The 16,757-nt window shown below is 46.6% G+C and overlaps 1 protein-coding gene across 1 annotated transcript; it reads left to right on the top strand.

Moving 5' to 3' along the window:
* The first annotated feature begins 5,486 nt into the window (after positions 1–5,486).
* On the top strand, positions 5,487–14,657 carry GABARAPL1 (GABA type A receptor associated protein like 1). The gene is made up of 4 exons (XM_056341246.1): positions 5,487–5,738; positions 9,390–9,468; positions 10,429–10,547; positions 11,991–14,657. Exons 1-4 carry the CDS (start codon positions 5,649–5,651, stop codon positions 12,054–12,056), a joined length of 354 nt encoding a protein of 117 aa, XP_056197221.1. The 5' UTR covers positions 5,487–5,648; the 3' UTR covers positions 12,057–14,657.
* The last annotated feature ends 2,100 nt before the right edge of the window (positions 14,658–16,757 follow it).

Below are 16,757 nucleotides of genomic sequence, written 5' to 3'. Positions count from 1 at the left end.
TGTTTGTCTCACTTAGTTGTTAGGTGCTAAAGCAGGTACCCTCAAGGGTTTTTTTACTGGCAAGACATCCAAAATATTTCAAGTGAAAATAATGATAGACAGCACTCCACTTGCTCAGGGATTGTTTCCTACTAAATGTGACTTCAGATAAGCACTCAAGAGCCCATAGGACATAATAAAACACCAAATCAAAGCCAACAAACAAAAACCAGAAGCAGACCTACAAGCACTCTAATTAACCATACAAGGTTATATATGAAAGCAAAGACCAGGTGTCAGTGACTGCAGACACTTCACTCTTGCCCTCAGATCTGTTGTGATTCAAAAACATACTCTCCTCACAAACAACCCAAAAATGAGGACAGTCAATAAAGAACACAGGTACTTTGTGAAGAAGCAGGACCACAGCCCATAAAAATATAGCAAGTTTACATATTTACAGAGCTAAACTGCTACTTGGTACTGCAATTTACTGTTACTCAGCTAGGTTTTTTACTCCGTTGGTGGTGGTTCCATCTCACTGTTGATTCTGGACATTCAATATCTTTGTGTATTATATTATACTGGCCAATAAGCACTTTGAAAACTTTTATGCTTCCAGATTAAAAATTAAACATCAAATACTATTAAATATAAGGAACTAATACTTCCATACAACTTTTAAACAAATATTCAAGTAGCAACTGTTTTCCCCATGCTTAAGAGCAATAGCAGCGTGAATTGCTCACAAATAAAGAGTGATACACATTTGAAGATAAATAAAAGGGTTCTGCTAATCATTAAATAACTTTAGGGTTTGTTCAGCTGCTGTGTCAAGCTGGCTGTACTGGAGTACTCATTTTCTGCACGACAAGGGAAAGAATACCATCAAGAGCAATTCTCTTTAGTTATGAATAATTAAGTACCTGCATCCAAAGAACCTCATGCACTTCATAGACTTTACCCATGTTGTCACGCTGTCTATGTATCAGACAAGCCTTAGTATTCCCTGTGTAGATGGGGGAAATGATGCACAAAGTACTAAAAATAACTACACCATAACCAAGTCACTGACCCTTGGCTCGCCTGTTACTCAACCTTTCACCAAACACTGTGAAAAGGGTGGGACCCGAGCAAGCATATGACAAGTGATCTCAAAGGAGTCTTGCAACCCGTCTCCACTGGCTACCTTTAGCCTGCGCGTGGAGTAATTTGGGCTGGAATCACATGAGGGGAATAGGAGTAAACAACACCAGGTGCCGCAGAGGAGTTGTCCACACCACCCTTAAGCTCCTGTAGAACACGGAGTACTTGAGAAAGACCGATCTTATTCAGAAACACTCCACAGACCCCACTGTTGTGTTGCTCCTCTGTTTTCGGAGGACTGTTAGTAACAGTGATCCCCTTCTCCAGCAGGCCACTCCAGACCATTGGTTGGAACAAAGGGATCTCAGACTTGTGTTGTTCACATCTGGGCTTTTGTCCTTTATTGCTGCTTTTCACCACAGGACAAGGTATATTCCTTAAGCTCCTCATAACATCATTCACATGCATTTAAGCAACTTGAGCTGAGGGTGGGCCACGCAATTAGGAATGAGCAGCTTTTTTTGTAAAAAAGTAAGAAGCTGTAGAAAACAGAGCAGTGAGACAGCAGCTCAGCATAGACAACACAGAGCTATTTCCTAGAGGAAAGGAAAATATCTACACAATTAGCCATTGTTTGATGGGAGTGACTAACCCTGTGTCCTCACCCAGGGCCAATGTGCCCATACTTGCTCTGAGGCTGCTATAGATCCAGCGTCAAATGAAACCGGTGACCAGTCAGGAGTGGTGCAGGAGAAAAAACAGTCAAGGACTGTGCCATGGATGGACATCAAACAGAGCAGAATCACAAGTGACTTCATCACACCCTCTGTGGTTTAATTACCATTCAGACTACAGAGTAGAAATGTTCTGACCACAGAGGCTTTGATAAGCTGAATCCACACTAAAGAAAAAAAAAAAAAGAAAACAAAAAAGTCAGCCTATGATAACACAAATGGAGTAAGTAGCCAAGAAGAGGTACTAATGAAAGAAATATCTAAGGGAGTCCAGAGTTACAGGTAGCTGAACAGTAGCTGAACAAGAGACATCCACCTAGATGACATGTCGAAGAAACATGGGGCAAATAATGCATATTTTTATCCTTAATTCACAAAATTTTAGCCAGTTAGATACCTAAGCTAGCTTCACTTCACAATAGTGCACTGCAGAGCTCCCAGCAGTGCCCCTGCAACACTGTTGTGGTACATACAGCACATGGCTGCAAACCCTGCCCCCAGATTCGGCACAAATATTTTTATCTCCTGCTTCTACAGCTACAGCACTGGCAGCGCTTGGGGAATCCCTTTTAGAGTGAACCGCTGCCTATGTGAGCTGCAGACACAGTAATACATCACGTGCTCAGAGCTGTTCTGACACTCTAGGTTAAGAAAGACTATATTGTTTCGACACTCTGTGAAGGACCACTTAGTGCTGGCAGTCCAAGGTAGGAAAACCAGCCAGCCCCACTGCCAGTTCCTCCCTCTAGCACAGGGACCCAGAATGTGAGGTTTGTCACATGCCCATGGGTTGACATTTTAATAAGAACTCTTAAGTCAGATGATTAGCTGTTTGTCACTGCTTCTGCATGTATCATCTTCCTGCCTGCTGTTGTGCCAGTGATGTTATTGTTATTACTGAGCTGGAGGAGAGGGCTGGGAATTCGGTGCCTGATGGGGAGGAAGCAGGGAAGTGGGAGGAGCACGGCTTGTGGCTGCATATCCAGGGCTGCATCATCAAGGCAGGAGGAGTTCAGTAAGGAGATTTATGATGCTCACGTGGGTTTGTTGGGGGAGAAGTCACCTAGCAATGCACTTGCAGGTCACGTCTTTGCATCAGACCAGGAAAGAACCCTGAAATTCCTCTCTGATTTGTCAACTGAAAAACAAACTAGACGCTAGCTCAGCTGCCTTGTGTACAGTCTTGAAAATGGAAACAGCAATTTACAGGACAACAAGAGCTGGAGATCAGTCTGTTAAGATTTCCAGAATGTGTTGTGGCCTGGGTGAAATAGACTAGAAAATTTCCTTTCTTTTGTCCTTGAGGAAGAGGCATCTGCATCAGTACAGACCTTAAATACACTTTAGCAACTGCTATGCTGCAGGCAGTTAGGAAGCAAGGAGTCAGGTATTATAGAAGGGTGCAATGCCATGAAACCAGAATTTTCCCCAAACTCTGGGATTCCTTCAGTCTAGGCTGTTTTGTGGCACTGCACAAAAATAATGCCTTCCTTCTGACTCATCCTTTTGAGGTCTCCTGACGCTGCCTGCAAACATAGGGAAATGTTCACATGGCCTAGGACAGACAGAAATAAGTTGATGATGCTTCCTGTATAAACCTTATCTACATGAACTCGTGAAGGTTGGGACACACCAATCTACGCCATTCCCACTGTGGGCCACTCTATCCTTAAGAGATTTGGGTGTCCACCTGTTGGAGCTGACCAGTGAGCTGTGCAGGTGGTCACACTACACCATAATGAGTAGACACTAAAGTACCTGCCAGAGTTCTTGGGGGCACACTTTGGCCATCCAAAAGTAGAAGTCATGATTCAGGTGAGAAAAATTCCACTGCAATGTGCCTATTTATTGCCATTGACCACAAAAGCCATTTAAGGTGACAGGCTCAGCCGCACACATCTACACTGTAAGTGTAGCTGAGATTTCTGTCCCATGCCCATTTACACTCCTGTGCCAGGCAAGATGACCTAGGAGCTGCCACCATCTGACTGTATCTGCAACCAGGTAAATGTGTTTCCTCCGTATCTCTCCTACTTATGTTCAAAATGAGAGATCACAGTGCACCAGGGCTTGGAGAGGGAGCATTACCAAAAGGCCTCTAAGTTCAAGCCACAGTGGTTGAGTGCAGAAGTGGGTGGTGACCAGTATATGAACCAGCTGGGCAGAAGCTAACACCCAGTTCTGCTGTGAGGATTTGCAATAGGCCCTTCATCCCCCAGGTGTCGGCATGAGTCCCACCCTGCAGGCAACTCAAGTGTGCGTATCAATACATAAAGATAAAGGCACTAGCCCTGTGAGTTTCTTGGGTCCGCCTAAAGGATTTATATGAGTACTTCTAGAAAAACACCTGGGCTTTATGTTCCCCTAATCCTGTTTTAATCATTAAGGAGCATCAAGCTTGCTCTTCAGTTTCTTCAGGATTCAAACTGACTCTTTGCTGTAGTCTGGATTTTTTTTCTATTCTAATCACACTGTAAAAGCAGAGTGCCAGGAAAGCAGCAACGATGTCTTTTCATACCCTTGCTCATTCTGAGTCAGTGCACTGGCACAGGGTCGAATCGGATACAGGAAACCTGGGTCCTCTCACCTCTGCCCACTGGTGTGGCCTTGGAAAGCCACCTAATGCGTCTGAGGCAGTCTGCTGTCCCACCCAGCTCCTACTATCACAGCTAAAACTACTATAAAAATAAAAGATCATCCTTGGAAAAGTTCTGCTTCTCTGGCTGAGGCATGCAAAGAGAGAATTTGATACACTCCCATGCATTGCCCCCAGGGTAGCAGCAATTAATTTTTGTGCTGATTTTAGCATGCTGATCCACTCATTAATACCTTCTGTTTTGCTGGTCAGTGAAAAATTGTGAGCCCAACTACTCCTAGGAAAAAACCCAAAGATATTCCAAGTATGTATCAGCTGAGTAACTGGGCTAAAATTGGCCGGCTATTTTGGCTTGTTTGCAGACAGTTCCCTTTAACTGTCTGCTGTTTGTAACGTGCATCTGGTCTGGCACATTACACGACACGCTTTCTGCCCCTTGTTGTTTAGCTGAGATGTTACAAACAAGGCAATAATCCAGATCTGGTAGCAACAAGGATGGTCGTGAAAACTAGTGGCTTTTCGGTCTTAGGTCTCACAGCCACTTAAAGAATAGGTCAGGCTCACCCACCCCCATTTCAGCCGAGCAGAGGCATTCCAGCCTCACACAGGCAACATCAAGCCCTGGACCCCCCGGACCCCCTCCCCACGCTCGGCAGGGAAGGAGGAGCAGGGCAGCCACCCCCGCAGCCCCGGCTGGATTATGTGCCTGCTCACGTTGTATTTATAACCCCTGAAGTCACCCGGAGGGGGGAAGGGGGGGTAGTGGGGGACGTTGTTGCTGAACGGTGTGTTTATTTTTCTGCCTTTTAAATTAAAAAAAAAATAAAATAGTACTTTTAATGTATGGTTATTTATTTCTTATTTATTTACTGCCGCGCAATAAATCAATGTAGCAGGAAAAACACGCGCCGCCGCGCGCAGCAGGCGGGGCGACACGCGCGGGCTGGCAGGGGGCACGTCCCTTCTTGCCCCCTCCCCGGTACGTGACGGGTGTGCCCCTCCCCCCCCCCGCAAACCCGAGCCCCGCCCGCAGCCAGCGACAGCCCCCGCCCCGGCGGCACCCAGACGGCGGGGGGTGGGGGCGGGGTGCCTCCCCGTGACGTCACAGCCCGCACTTTGCCGGCAGCGGGCGGCGCGCTCCCGCGGCAGGGCTCGGGGTCGCGCTGCGCCGGTCCGGGGCTGGCTGAGCACCCGGCCGCAGGGCAGGCAGGGAGCCGCAGCAGCCCTCGGAGGGAAGGGGACAGCGCGGCAGCATGAAGTTCCAGTACAAGGAAGACCACCCGTTCGAGTACAGGAAAAAAGAAGGGGAGAAAATCCGGAAGAAATACCCCGACAGAGTCCCTGTGAGTGGCGGGGAGGGGGCGGCGGGGCTGCCCGCCTTGCCTGGCGGCCGCCGCGCTCGACGCCTTTGTGCTCCTCGTCGCCTGCCTCTTGCTTTATTTTTTTAAGGCAAAAGCAACGAGATTCGTCGAGACGGTTGCGATCTTGACGATCTGATACAGATTCCAGGCCGCTTTTCTCTTTAGCGCACAACTGTGGCTGCTTATTCCGTGGGGCGGGCTGTGCTGGCGGGGGGGTGCGGGGGCAGTACCCCCTTTTTTCTGGGAGCCGCAGTGCCTGGCCGGCGGCAATGCCGCTAATTCGGGCAGCCTGCGTGCGTGGGGGCGGGGCGGGAGCGGGGAGCGGGAGGGAGCTTACCGCCGGCTCCGGGAAAATGGAGGAGAACAATGAGTGGGTTAATCGGGTGCTCTTCGTTGAAAACAAGGGCTGTATCCCTGTCACCTGATCCTTTCCCTTTATTTGTGTTTTGCTTTCCTCTGGCCTGTCTTTTGGATACAGCCTTGCGCTGTCCTTTTCCTTTGCATGAGAGAAAAATGATACTTCTCCGTCTTCCTGCCCTCCTGTTTAATCATCCTGTGGAGAAAACATTACTTGGAAAACGAGGTCATCCAGCTAAACTTTGCTTCCTCATCCTTATGTCCCTTTGGAGTGCCTGTGGAAAACTTCTAGCTTTATAATTCCGAATAATAATAGGCGGAAAAGAAATGACGAATCAAATTAATTGCGATATATGTTTTGGTTCCTTTTTAATAAACGTTTTGCAAATGTTCGTTCTTTCCATCCCCGCTGGAGAGGTCTGTTCCGGATTTGCTGCCCAGGGGTACTGCCTGCAAAATAACTTAGGCGCTCCCATAAATCTGAGGACAAGGGGAAGCAGTTACACCATGCATTTTCCCTGCAGGCTAACACCATTTTTAATCTTGGGAGTGGCCTTCAGCTGGACTTGCAAAAAGTTCGTGGAAGCCAGTATTTGCATTTCTCCTAGGAGGTTTCGGGACCCCTGGCACAGTTTAGCAGGTTGCGCGTGCAGCGAGTCAGTGGTGAGGTGTGTGTGGTTCTGTGGCCCGTGATGGGGACCGCAGAGGGCTTGGTAGGTCAGGAGTGAGACAAGCTGTAAACTGAGGATGAATGTGGCGGACCGTACAGCAGATTGTGATAGATGAGTCTGGAAGAGACGTGTGAGAAGCCCAGGACCAGGCCCAGTCTGGCAAGAGGTCAAGTTAGGGGGGTGTTGGCAGACCTTTATGGAGAGAGCCGGACCAGAATAAAAAGGTGTGCTGTAGTTAAGGATAAATGAGAATGGTGCATGGCGAGGCCCATATGAATTGTCATGGGTAGGCTTTTGTTACAGCTGCATGTGGAGCAAATAAACGCAGCAGACAACTGTTCTTTACATCATTTCTGTCTCTGCCCTTTCCGAGAGCAGGATCCTTGAAGATGACGTCCGTTTGGCTGCCTACACTGCAGCACCCTGGTACATCTCAGCATTTTGCTGAGATTATACTGTTGGCACAGTCCCACGTTACCACAGTCACCACCCAGCAGCAACAGACAGAGAGAGAATCTGTATCAGCCCTTTGGATTTTCTTCGTAGGTTTGTGTGTGTGAAGGGTTTGGTGCTTCAGAAGAGATAGCTGTGTTATCAGGCATACTGACTACAGCTGATGGTCAGGTTAGCAGAGCACCTCCATCCTTCCCCTGCCCCTTTGCAAGAGGGCGATCTCTCTTAAGCTCAGTGATCTCATTTAAGTCTTTCCTAGGGGCTTAGAAGCCCCAACACGCACCTCTTCATCATAAGCATGGCTTCTTTTCCTTTATTATCTAATGACCAAGCTACCCTTTTGGGTCAGGGTGGTCGTGTCAGTGCTGCTAGCAAACAGTTCTGCTTGTCAATAGTTTTTGAAACTGGAGGTAAGAGCTAATGGTTTCTCTCCACTGCAATTTACTGCGTTAGATATTGCCTTATTGGATGTGTGGGTGAAAATTGTGCTAAGTGCATTTTGCTGTTCAGCTTGTGGAACGGTCCTTCCTTCGTGTCATTTCCCAATTGCATCTCGTACAGAAGTGCATGTCCTACCGCAAACTGCCTGAAAAAGCTTGAGTGCCTTGTACTAATTGAGACGCTTGAAGTTCTTGAAGTAGCAGAGACAATCATGTTTCTATTTTAAAAACAAACTTAGATTTTTTTCAGGGGGTTTGACTGTGTTGGCAGCATCCCAATGGAGCACAGGGAAGAGATGTCCAATCTAGCACCTCTGTGGTGTGACGTGACTTGGATCTAGAAGGAGCCAAGTTAGCATGGCACTTTGTCCAGACTAAATACACCGAGCTCATCATCATAACATTTTTCTCTGGCATAGTGTCTCACTGATGTGACAACTCCATTTTGCTTCCAAAGGCGGCTTAGTCCACAGCAGCTCAGCCCTTTCTGTTACACAACACACAGAGTTGCTGGTTTGGGTTGCTACAGAGCTGTGGGAGGTAGAACCCTTGGAAATTAGTCCTCAGTAGCGTCTCAGGTGGGGTATTTACAGTTATAGGGTATAACAATAAAAAGTTGAGGAGGTTCAGAAAATCCAGCTTCTTGTTTAGATGGTCAAAATGGCTTCTGCAGAACAGCAAGCCACATAGATTGAATGATGTAATAATCTTCTACCAGTTCAAAAATATGTGTCACCAAAAAACTGCCTGCAGGGTTTTTTCTGTACAAACACAGTAGTTCCAAAGGTTTCCAAGGCTTTTCACAAAAGGAGTTCAGGTCACTTTGGAATACTTCCTGCTTCTGAGGTAAACATTTTGCCTAGTTCTGGTAACAGAAATTTCCTGTAGCAGATCTCTCAGTCTGACCTTAAAGCTGCAGAGCTTCATATTTTTCTGTGTCATAATGACATTAGAGTATAATGAGGGTTAGTATTTTGTGTCGAAGTTCTCTGTGGGTCCAGTTGCCCAGATGGTAACATGTTTTTTAATTATTAGATATTTATATGAATAAGGAAATGTCCATAACTATATGAACTAGGGAAAATAACCTTAAAGGATAAGAATTTCAGAGTAGAAGATAACTACTGAAGAACTGGGGTTTAAAAAAAAAACAACAAACAACATTCCCCAATGAGCTGTAGTTTCTTTTTAATTCTTTGCTTCATTCTAGGGCACTTGATATAGGTGAGTGTGGAAATTAGGATGTGGGACTACTGGGAGCAGGGCTGATTTTGTGCCAGGCAGTTTGGAACTGTAACCTGGAAACAGTTCAACTTGTGATACTTCTTGTGTTCATGTATTAGCCTCCTGGCAGCTCCTTCATACAAAATTAACCTGCGTTGGGACCATCAAGGTGACCTGATTTTTTTTGTTCTCGGCCGTTATGGTTTATTTTTATGTCTGTTCCAGTCTCCATTTTTTACTCACTGTGCTGACTGCTGCAGTCCTGGGCTCCCAGCATAGCTATTGCCAGTGATTTTAAGTCGTCTTCTCACCTATCTGTTTTTTAACGTTGTGTATTTGTTACAAAATTAACAAATTTCTAAAGGCTTGGTAGCACCATCTGTCTCAAAGGCTAGTATTCGTTTGCACTGATGCTTTTTGGTCCATTCAGGTTTATGACGCTCGTGGGTTGTTTTGTGCTTTCTCACTCTCTCTCTCTCTCTCTCCAGGTAATTGTGGAAAAAGCACCAAAAGCCAGAGTACCCGATCTAGACAAAAGGAAGTATCTTGTGCCTTCTGACCTCACAGGTAACAGTCTACCTTCCTGATTTTTCAGTGATAAGGTCTCAGAAGTGGTTTTTACTCTATGATCAGCACCAAGAAAATACGCAGGCAAGCTCAACATCTGATCATTACCCCAGTTTAGCTGGCTGGCCCTGTTACATTTATGTCCCTTACAACATGTAGAATTCTCTGAGATCTTCTGAGGTATCCTGCTGACTTAGCTAACATGCATGTGTTACAGCTGACTTCTAGCCATGATGAAAATGACTGAATTGTGTATCATAGACAGTAGCATAATCATCAGTCGATGACATAGCTGCAGAGTTGCTGGAGGCTGTATCCTTGTTGCAGGAAGAGACAAGTTCTTGAAATAGTCCCATTGTTTTCCATCCCTGTGGTCGGAGTCATGGCTAAAAAGTTCCTTTTCTGGTGGTCATGGCCATTTTGTGTGTGATCACATTTGTTTTCATTTGAAAGCATGAATGTGTTAAAGAAACAGCATTTATTTTTCTTGCAGTATATAATGGATTGCAGAATACTTTCTTGTGCAACACAGCTAAAGCAAATAGTAAGGAATTTTTTTTTCAGCAATAGTGTGAACATTTACACCAAGTCTAAATTCTCTAAGTAGTCTTTGATCTATGGGATTTAAAGGTTAAGCTAGTTAGGGATCTGTATACCATTCCCCACAATAGAGTATTTCATACCATAAGTAGGTGGAGTGTGGATTTAGACGGTACATGGTCTGAGGCGTGTACCTGAGAAACTGCCAGCTCAGAGTGGATTGGCAGCTAATGTGATTACAATCATGAAGTTACTGCTTTCTTTCCTGCATTGTTCATTTTTCCCTACTTTTCACATACAGTATGTGACCTCCACCATCAAAAGAAAACCACTATGGTTAGAGTAAAACAAAACACCAAAAAAAACCAAAACCAAAACATGCTTTCTGCATCTAAGGCATTCTCCTCTGTTCCTCTTCAGTTGGCCAATTCTACTTCTTAATCAGAAAGCGGATCCACCTGAGGCCAGAAGATGCCCTGTTCTTCTTCGTCAATAATACCATCCCTCCCACCAGTGCTACCATGGGCCAGCTGTATGAGGTAAGCCTGGCCCATCTCTTTCTCCTTTTGTTGGAGTGTCCAGAAGAATGCATATCGTCACTGAAGGACAACGTGAGTGCTACTCAACTGGCAGTGTATGCAGCTTGGTCACAGATGCCTGAACACAGACCCTCTTGGCCTGGCCTGTATCACGTCATCTGTTTAGAGAAGTTCCATCCTGCAATTATAAAGAGGAGCAAGCCCAGGGAGCCTCATCATTTTAACTGATTGTTTGCTAGTTGAAAGTGGGTGGTGTATCAGGTGGTGAATAGTTGCCTCAGTAGTGGTATGTTTCTCCTACTACTTTAACAAAGTATTGAAATAAACCACTTTATGTATAGAGGAAAGATTGTAGCTGGCGTAGGGTGTGGGCAGAACATACCCACTAGCTTTCCTGTTTGTACAAAAGAAATTTCCTTTTAGTAAGTAAAAGAACAGTATCACTGGGCAACCAACTGTCTATAAATACATTGTCAAAGAACACTTAACTCTTCCTTCAGAATTACTTTTTCATCACTTGTACTGTGTATTTGAGGACCTTGTAGGACACTGTGAACGTTGCTACCCAGCATTTCTACTGAGCAGTGTTATCTGATCGATCTTAAAGGCATATTCTGTCCCTATCAGATGGATGTTCCTCAGTTATATAGCCATTATATCGTGGTTGGTTTACAGCCTGGATTGATTTCTCCTTCTGTTGTGTTAGCATGTTTTAATAGGAGAGCTCCAGTATGGTGCTGTGAGCCTTGTTTGACCTGTCACCTTTTGACAATAACTGGACAGTTTGTAATTGGACTGGTGAAGTTATTGTAAGATTAACATGTGCAGGAGGTTGTCCAAATCTGGACATGTAGGAGGAAGGTCTAGCTATGCAGAGCTGAGATCAGGACACTTGTTACTGGCACTCTGCAGACTTTTTGTGTCCGTGTAATCACTTAACATCTCAACTTTACTTCCCGTATGTAAAACAGGACTAGAAACACAGCCATTTGTCAAAGTGTTCTGAAAAGCAAGAATCATAACCGTATTTACCAAATAATGAACTATCTAGATGTGATTTTTGACTTGTTAAAGCATGCCAGGTTTCTTCTCTTGATCTCAAGGCCATACCAGTGCTGAGATTCTGCTGCACAGCCTGCAACAATCAAAGGTGTTTCTGTGTGTTGTTTGCAGCACACTCAGGCTATGAGTCTTCCAGTAAATTCATTGTATCCTGAAGGGTGACATGCCTGAATTTAAGAGTAGAGCTGTGGGAGTAGAGAAAGGGAGTTGCTGTGCACTCTGTTTGGTATGAGGAAGTGAAGCCTTCAATGTAAAGGGGGAGAAATAACAAAAGAGAGGTTATGTCCTCTTGCTGTTACAGTGATCTCTTGGTTGGGCTTTTCCACATATAGTGAGTTACAAAGCTTTGGTTTGTTACGTTCTCCCTTTCTCCCCTTGCAGGATAACCACGAGGAGGACTATTTTCTCTATGTGGCCTACAGCGATGAAAGCGTCTATGGCAAGTGAGCACCAGCCCCTCAGGCATGCAGGCGAGATGGACTGATGGAATGGATTTGGGGGGGAGGGATGCTGGAGAGGAGGAAGGAGGATGCCTGAGAAGAAGGGAAGAGAACTGGAAGTGAATCACATGCACAATGCCATCACCTTCCATGCATTAATTGTAACCATTATTTTTTAAATTGAGGGGAGGGAGGGTAGGGGGACAGTGTATGAAAGGGTGAACTGAAAGGCTAACGAGGGGTTCTGCACTGGAATGGGGAGATTCCACTGTTCATAGGTCTTCTCTTGCCACAGCTGGAAGTATTTAGCTAGTACTGCTGGACAAGCCAGTGTGGTGGAGCTCCAGGAGAGTGACTGGGCAGGATGGCCGTTTTTGTGTAACCCTTTCATTGGATGGAGAAGGCATGCCATGTATTGTACACTGACCTTGTTACGCCTTGCCCATGGCACGGGCTGCACTCCTGTGAGCATTTAGTGAGCTGTGAAGTACTTCACTCTGCCCACACAAGGCTGTCCTGTGCTGACAGTCCTCACTCCAACTGCTACCTGTGAAGTGTTCCAAGAGTTTTGTGTTTCCCATCACATCCATCAGTATTAGAAGGGCTAACTGAGGGCTGGGAACTCCTCAGCTGTGAGACTTGAAGGTTGGGGAAAAGAAGGAAGGATTTTTTTTTTTTCCTTTGTTGCTTTAATTGCAAGTGCTGGACAGAAAAATTAGGGACAACCCTTTTGTTCTTTTCAGTGAAGTCAACTGATAAACTCATAAGCACATGGCTAGAAAGGACCTCAAGAGAATTACTAGCCTACTCTAGCTCTGAGACAGGACTGAGTATACCAAACATGTCCACCATGGCTGCTCATCAAATTTGTTCTTAGTGAACTTCACAGAGGCAGATCCTGGAGGCTGCTGAGACTGTCTGTTCAGTTCCTAGATAGCCTCTTTCCTTGCTACCTAACTTTAGCCTCCTTTGCTGTACATTAAGGCAACTAACTACTAGTGGTCTTGTTATTGAACAAACAAAATTATCTATCAGTGTTGTCCTTGTACCAGTCTTCTGCAGAATTGAAGATGGCAGAAGTCCCATGGGTTTAGCCTTCCCTTCCATGTCTCATCCCTGTACAGCCCTTGCACCACATGCACAAGTGGAAGAAATTAGTTGCTCCCACGTGTGTTTTGCTGGCTTTTTGTGACTGGACAACAGTGCCACTCTTTGCGAGAGGGAAAGGGGAAGGGGAATAATTATTTTATTTTAAGCCAATATTGTTCTTAGAAAGGTGCCAGATAGATGCTGTCCTGTGCAAGCCTTACGCTGTCATGCCAAAGCAGTTTCTTCCCAGTGGCACAAACAGCAGATTTTCCCATAACTGCCATAACTGATGAGGGGATGGGGTTTGGGGAGTGAGCTGACTTTCAGGAAAATTCTGGGGTCTTACCTAAAAATCAGAGAACTGGACCTGAATTACTGTAAACATTCCTACATTTAAGAGAGGGACCAAGAAGGATGAAGAAGATAGGCAGATTCCAAAATAAATCGAAGGTGTTTGCTCTGTTTACATGAAGTTAGATCCGAGTTCTCTGCGTTCCTCGGGAATGAGAAATCAAGATGAGTGCTCCTGTGATTGTGGAAGACGGGAAATCGGGTTTCAGCCTTCTCTGACTGTTGTTCCACCAAGGTACACCAGGCAAAAGAGCAGGCTGTGAGTGTGAAGTGGGAGTCACTGGCAGAGCTGTGTGAAGGTCAGGGAAGGCAGCGTACTGGGGCAGGAGGGTCACTGCCCGTGTGGTACGGGAAGTAGAAGAATGGGAGAGAAGGGGGGGACCTCAAAGGATGTAGACACAGCAATCGTAACGGGCAGACAGAAAATGGGGGAACAAAGGATGAAATGGGTGGGTTAGCATCCGCAGTTTTTAATCCTGAATGTCAGGTTTGTTGTTCCATCATGTGTTCATCTGGAATAAATGCATTGGGATGAGTTGTACCTACTGCCAACTTAGATAACTTCAGTTCCTGCCTGCAGTGCTCAGTCCTCTCCTTTTGGCCCACTCTCCTCCACTTAGCAGGCTCTTCTCACATCCACTGGGTGCAGGTCCGCATCGGTCTCTTGTTTTAGAAAGCTCTGAATGTTCTGAAGCAGAGAACAGAGTCAGGAGGCTTTCTAGGGTAAAAGACAAGTTGCGGGCAGATGGTGTGCATCTCTCTGCCGCTGTCCCACTTGCTCATGTGTGTGCTGCCAAGCACACGGTTGTGTGTTGTCTCAAATGAGCCCGTGCTTAGGCACACTCAGGGGAGAAAGAGTTGGCATCTGGGGTGCTTGGTTTTGTGTTCAGACCTCCCCTCCCCTCCTGCTGCTGGGTTTGTAAGTGACATGTGTGGGACTAATCTCAGCTGTTTGTTACATGTAGAGTTTACAGTTGAATTTAGTTATTTTATGGTTCTTTTAACTGGATTGTGGCATTTACTTCTGTTTTTGCGCTAGTCCGGTACGAGGTAATGATGGTAATTCTTTTTTTGTGTTGGTTAGCTGCAGGTTCTTGTAAAAAAAAAAAAAAAAGTTCATACTACTTGAGCTAAATCAGCCAATCAATAAAGATGCATTTGAAAATCACAGGCTTAGTCCAAAATGGGTGACTAGCATTTCTTCCCAATGTGGGCTTGTAAATAAAGGGACTGCTTTGCCAGAACTTCTTGCTGTTACTTTTTCCCAGGATGCCAGATCTGCTCTGTCCTGTCTTCCAGGACGAGTCACTTCTCTCTTTTTTTGGTTATGTCATCACAGACACACCTGGCTGTGTCTTGCTGTGCCACCAACGTGAACTGTAATTAGACCCGGATGACATCAGAAGGTCTTAAGAAGAGTAATGGATGCACTGAGGCATTCTCTGCCTTTTTAAGGCCCTGAACAGTCCTAGCAAGTTGACAGGACCCTGAGGGTGCCACCAGCCGTGACTGTCCCTGCCAGGACCACTCATCACCCTGCCAGTGGCCCAGGAGCCCATTTCAGTCCCCCAAGGGCTATTGGCTCATGTCCCAGTGATGCTGCAACAGGGCTGGTCTCCAGCTCCCCTCAGCCCTGGCTCCCCTCAGCCCCACCATCCCTGGCCCTGGCCCTGGCCCTGGCCCTGGCCCTGGCCCTGGCCCTGGCCCTGGCCCTGGCCCTGGCCCTGGCCCGCAGATGGGATTACCATCCTGACCTTGCCTCATCACCGTGATGAACCTTATGGCTGGGGCTGGTGCCTGGGCCTGACCACCATCTCTGGGCCTGCCCCACTTCCCTGCTGGGTGCAGTAGGGTGGGTGCCATGGTGCCCTGCCAGCCATGTCCCTCAGGGCGACGCTAGCCCTCACTGGTGACAGCTCAGGCTGAGGTGGGACTCCCAGCCATAGGCAGAGGCTGGGGGGAGGCCCCACGGTGCCTTAGGGCCCTCTAAAGGTAGGAAAAGCAGAGAAGGAAATCTGGGACTCCTTGAAAGTAAGCCTGTAGGAGCAGCAGATTTAAGCTGTGTTATCTTGCAGATACTTGTGCACTGAGAGGGAAGGAGTCCTGCTGGGAGCTGGCGAGACCGATGGACGCTATTTGCTCAGCGCCGTAACTCCACGTCAGGCACCAGCAGTGCACAAGGAGGAATGGGATGCGTGCTGTCATCTGGGGAAGTGGTGAGGAATGTGCCGCTTCTTCCACCTCCTCCTCGCCACCTGCAGTTTGTGTGGGTGCCGCTGGCCGGAGCGGCAGGAACCGACTGTGCTAATGCTGCAAAGGAGCAACCACCAGCTCTCGCCCTGCTGTGCACTGAGCAAGAGGGTAGCCTGGAGCAGTGAAGCCAAGAATTATGATACTGAAACTCATAGGAATAAAACTCACTAGGCCTAATAGGATCTTCTCTTCCCCACTGCATACAGGGTGGAAGCATAGTGTGGGCTTTTGTTGGTAGCGCTGAGGGAGAGGTGGTAATTCATCCTGCACCGGGTAAACTCAGAACCTGCCCACAGCAGCAGTTTCTGTGCTTGTATCCACCATCATGACTAAAACAAGCTCCCCCTGTATGGCAGAACGGTGCTGTGACTCCAGCCAGGTGGGCAAAGACGGGCTAAAAGCTTATACCGTCAGCTGAAATAATTCGAATTTCAGCTTCAAACATTGTGCATGTTTTGCTGTCTAGGTTGTGGCTTTGTCTGCTGGCTCAAGGAGAAAAGCACTATAAGTATGTCTAAGCAGGCCTCTCCCACTCCCCCTCTCCCCCCTTTTCTAGGAAATCGGTGAATCAGTGATGTTTGTACCGGCCATGCTGCTTTGCATGTTTGTGTCGGTGCCACCACTGAAAGAAACAGCAGGCAGGTGCATTTGCTGAATGTGATTTGCCTGATCTGTATGTGAACGTCAGCCTGTGCTCAAAGGCTGTCACCTTTGTTCTGTGCATTATGGAAATGGGATTGGAGCAAGGCCTGGGGGAAGCTAGGCGCTCAGCTGTTTAAGAGAGGTTAAATAATTAAATACCCTGTCTTGGTTGCTGTCACAGCACCTGGGATTCTCTCTCCAGTCATCTTGATGCTTGCTTTGGAAGAAAACATTCTCCTGGAACAGAGGCTACTTAAGGAAAGAGATGACCTGGGGCATTAGGGCCCGACAACATCATCGTGAAGGAGATCTGGGCTAACATAAAAGGTCCAAAATGATGCTAAAGACTGATGTTTTCACTTCCATAAAACAG

This window comes from Falco biarmicus, chromosome 5, assembly GCF_023638135.1.
Source record: "Falco biarmicus isolate bFalBia1 chromosome 5, bFalBia1.pri, whole genome shotgun sequence".
Taxonomy (NCBI): Eukaryota; Metazoa; Chordata; class Aves; order Falconiformes; family Falconidae; genus Falco; species Falco biarmicus.
This window is presented reverse-complemented; position numbering and strand designations above follow the sequence as displayed.

Excerpts from the sequence above, each read along its gene's own strand:
- GABARAPL1 (XM_056341246.1), top strand. The coding sequence starts at position 5,649 with ATGAAGTTCCAGTACAAGGAAGACCACCCGTTCGAGTACAGGAAAAAA. Across the intron at positions 5,739-9,389 it reads AATACCCCGACAGAGTCCCT|GTAATTGTGGAAAAAGCACC; the intron begins GTGAGTGGCGGG and ends CTCTCTCTCCAG. Across the intron at positions 10,548-11,990 it reads CCATGGGCCAGCTGTATGAG|GATAACCACGAGGAGGACTA; the intron begins GTAAGCCTGGCC and ends CTCCCCTTGCAG.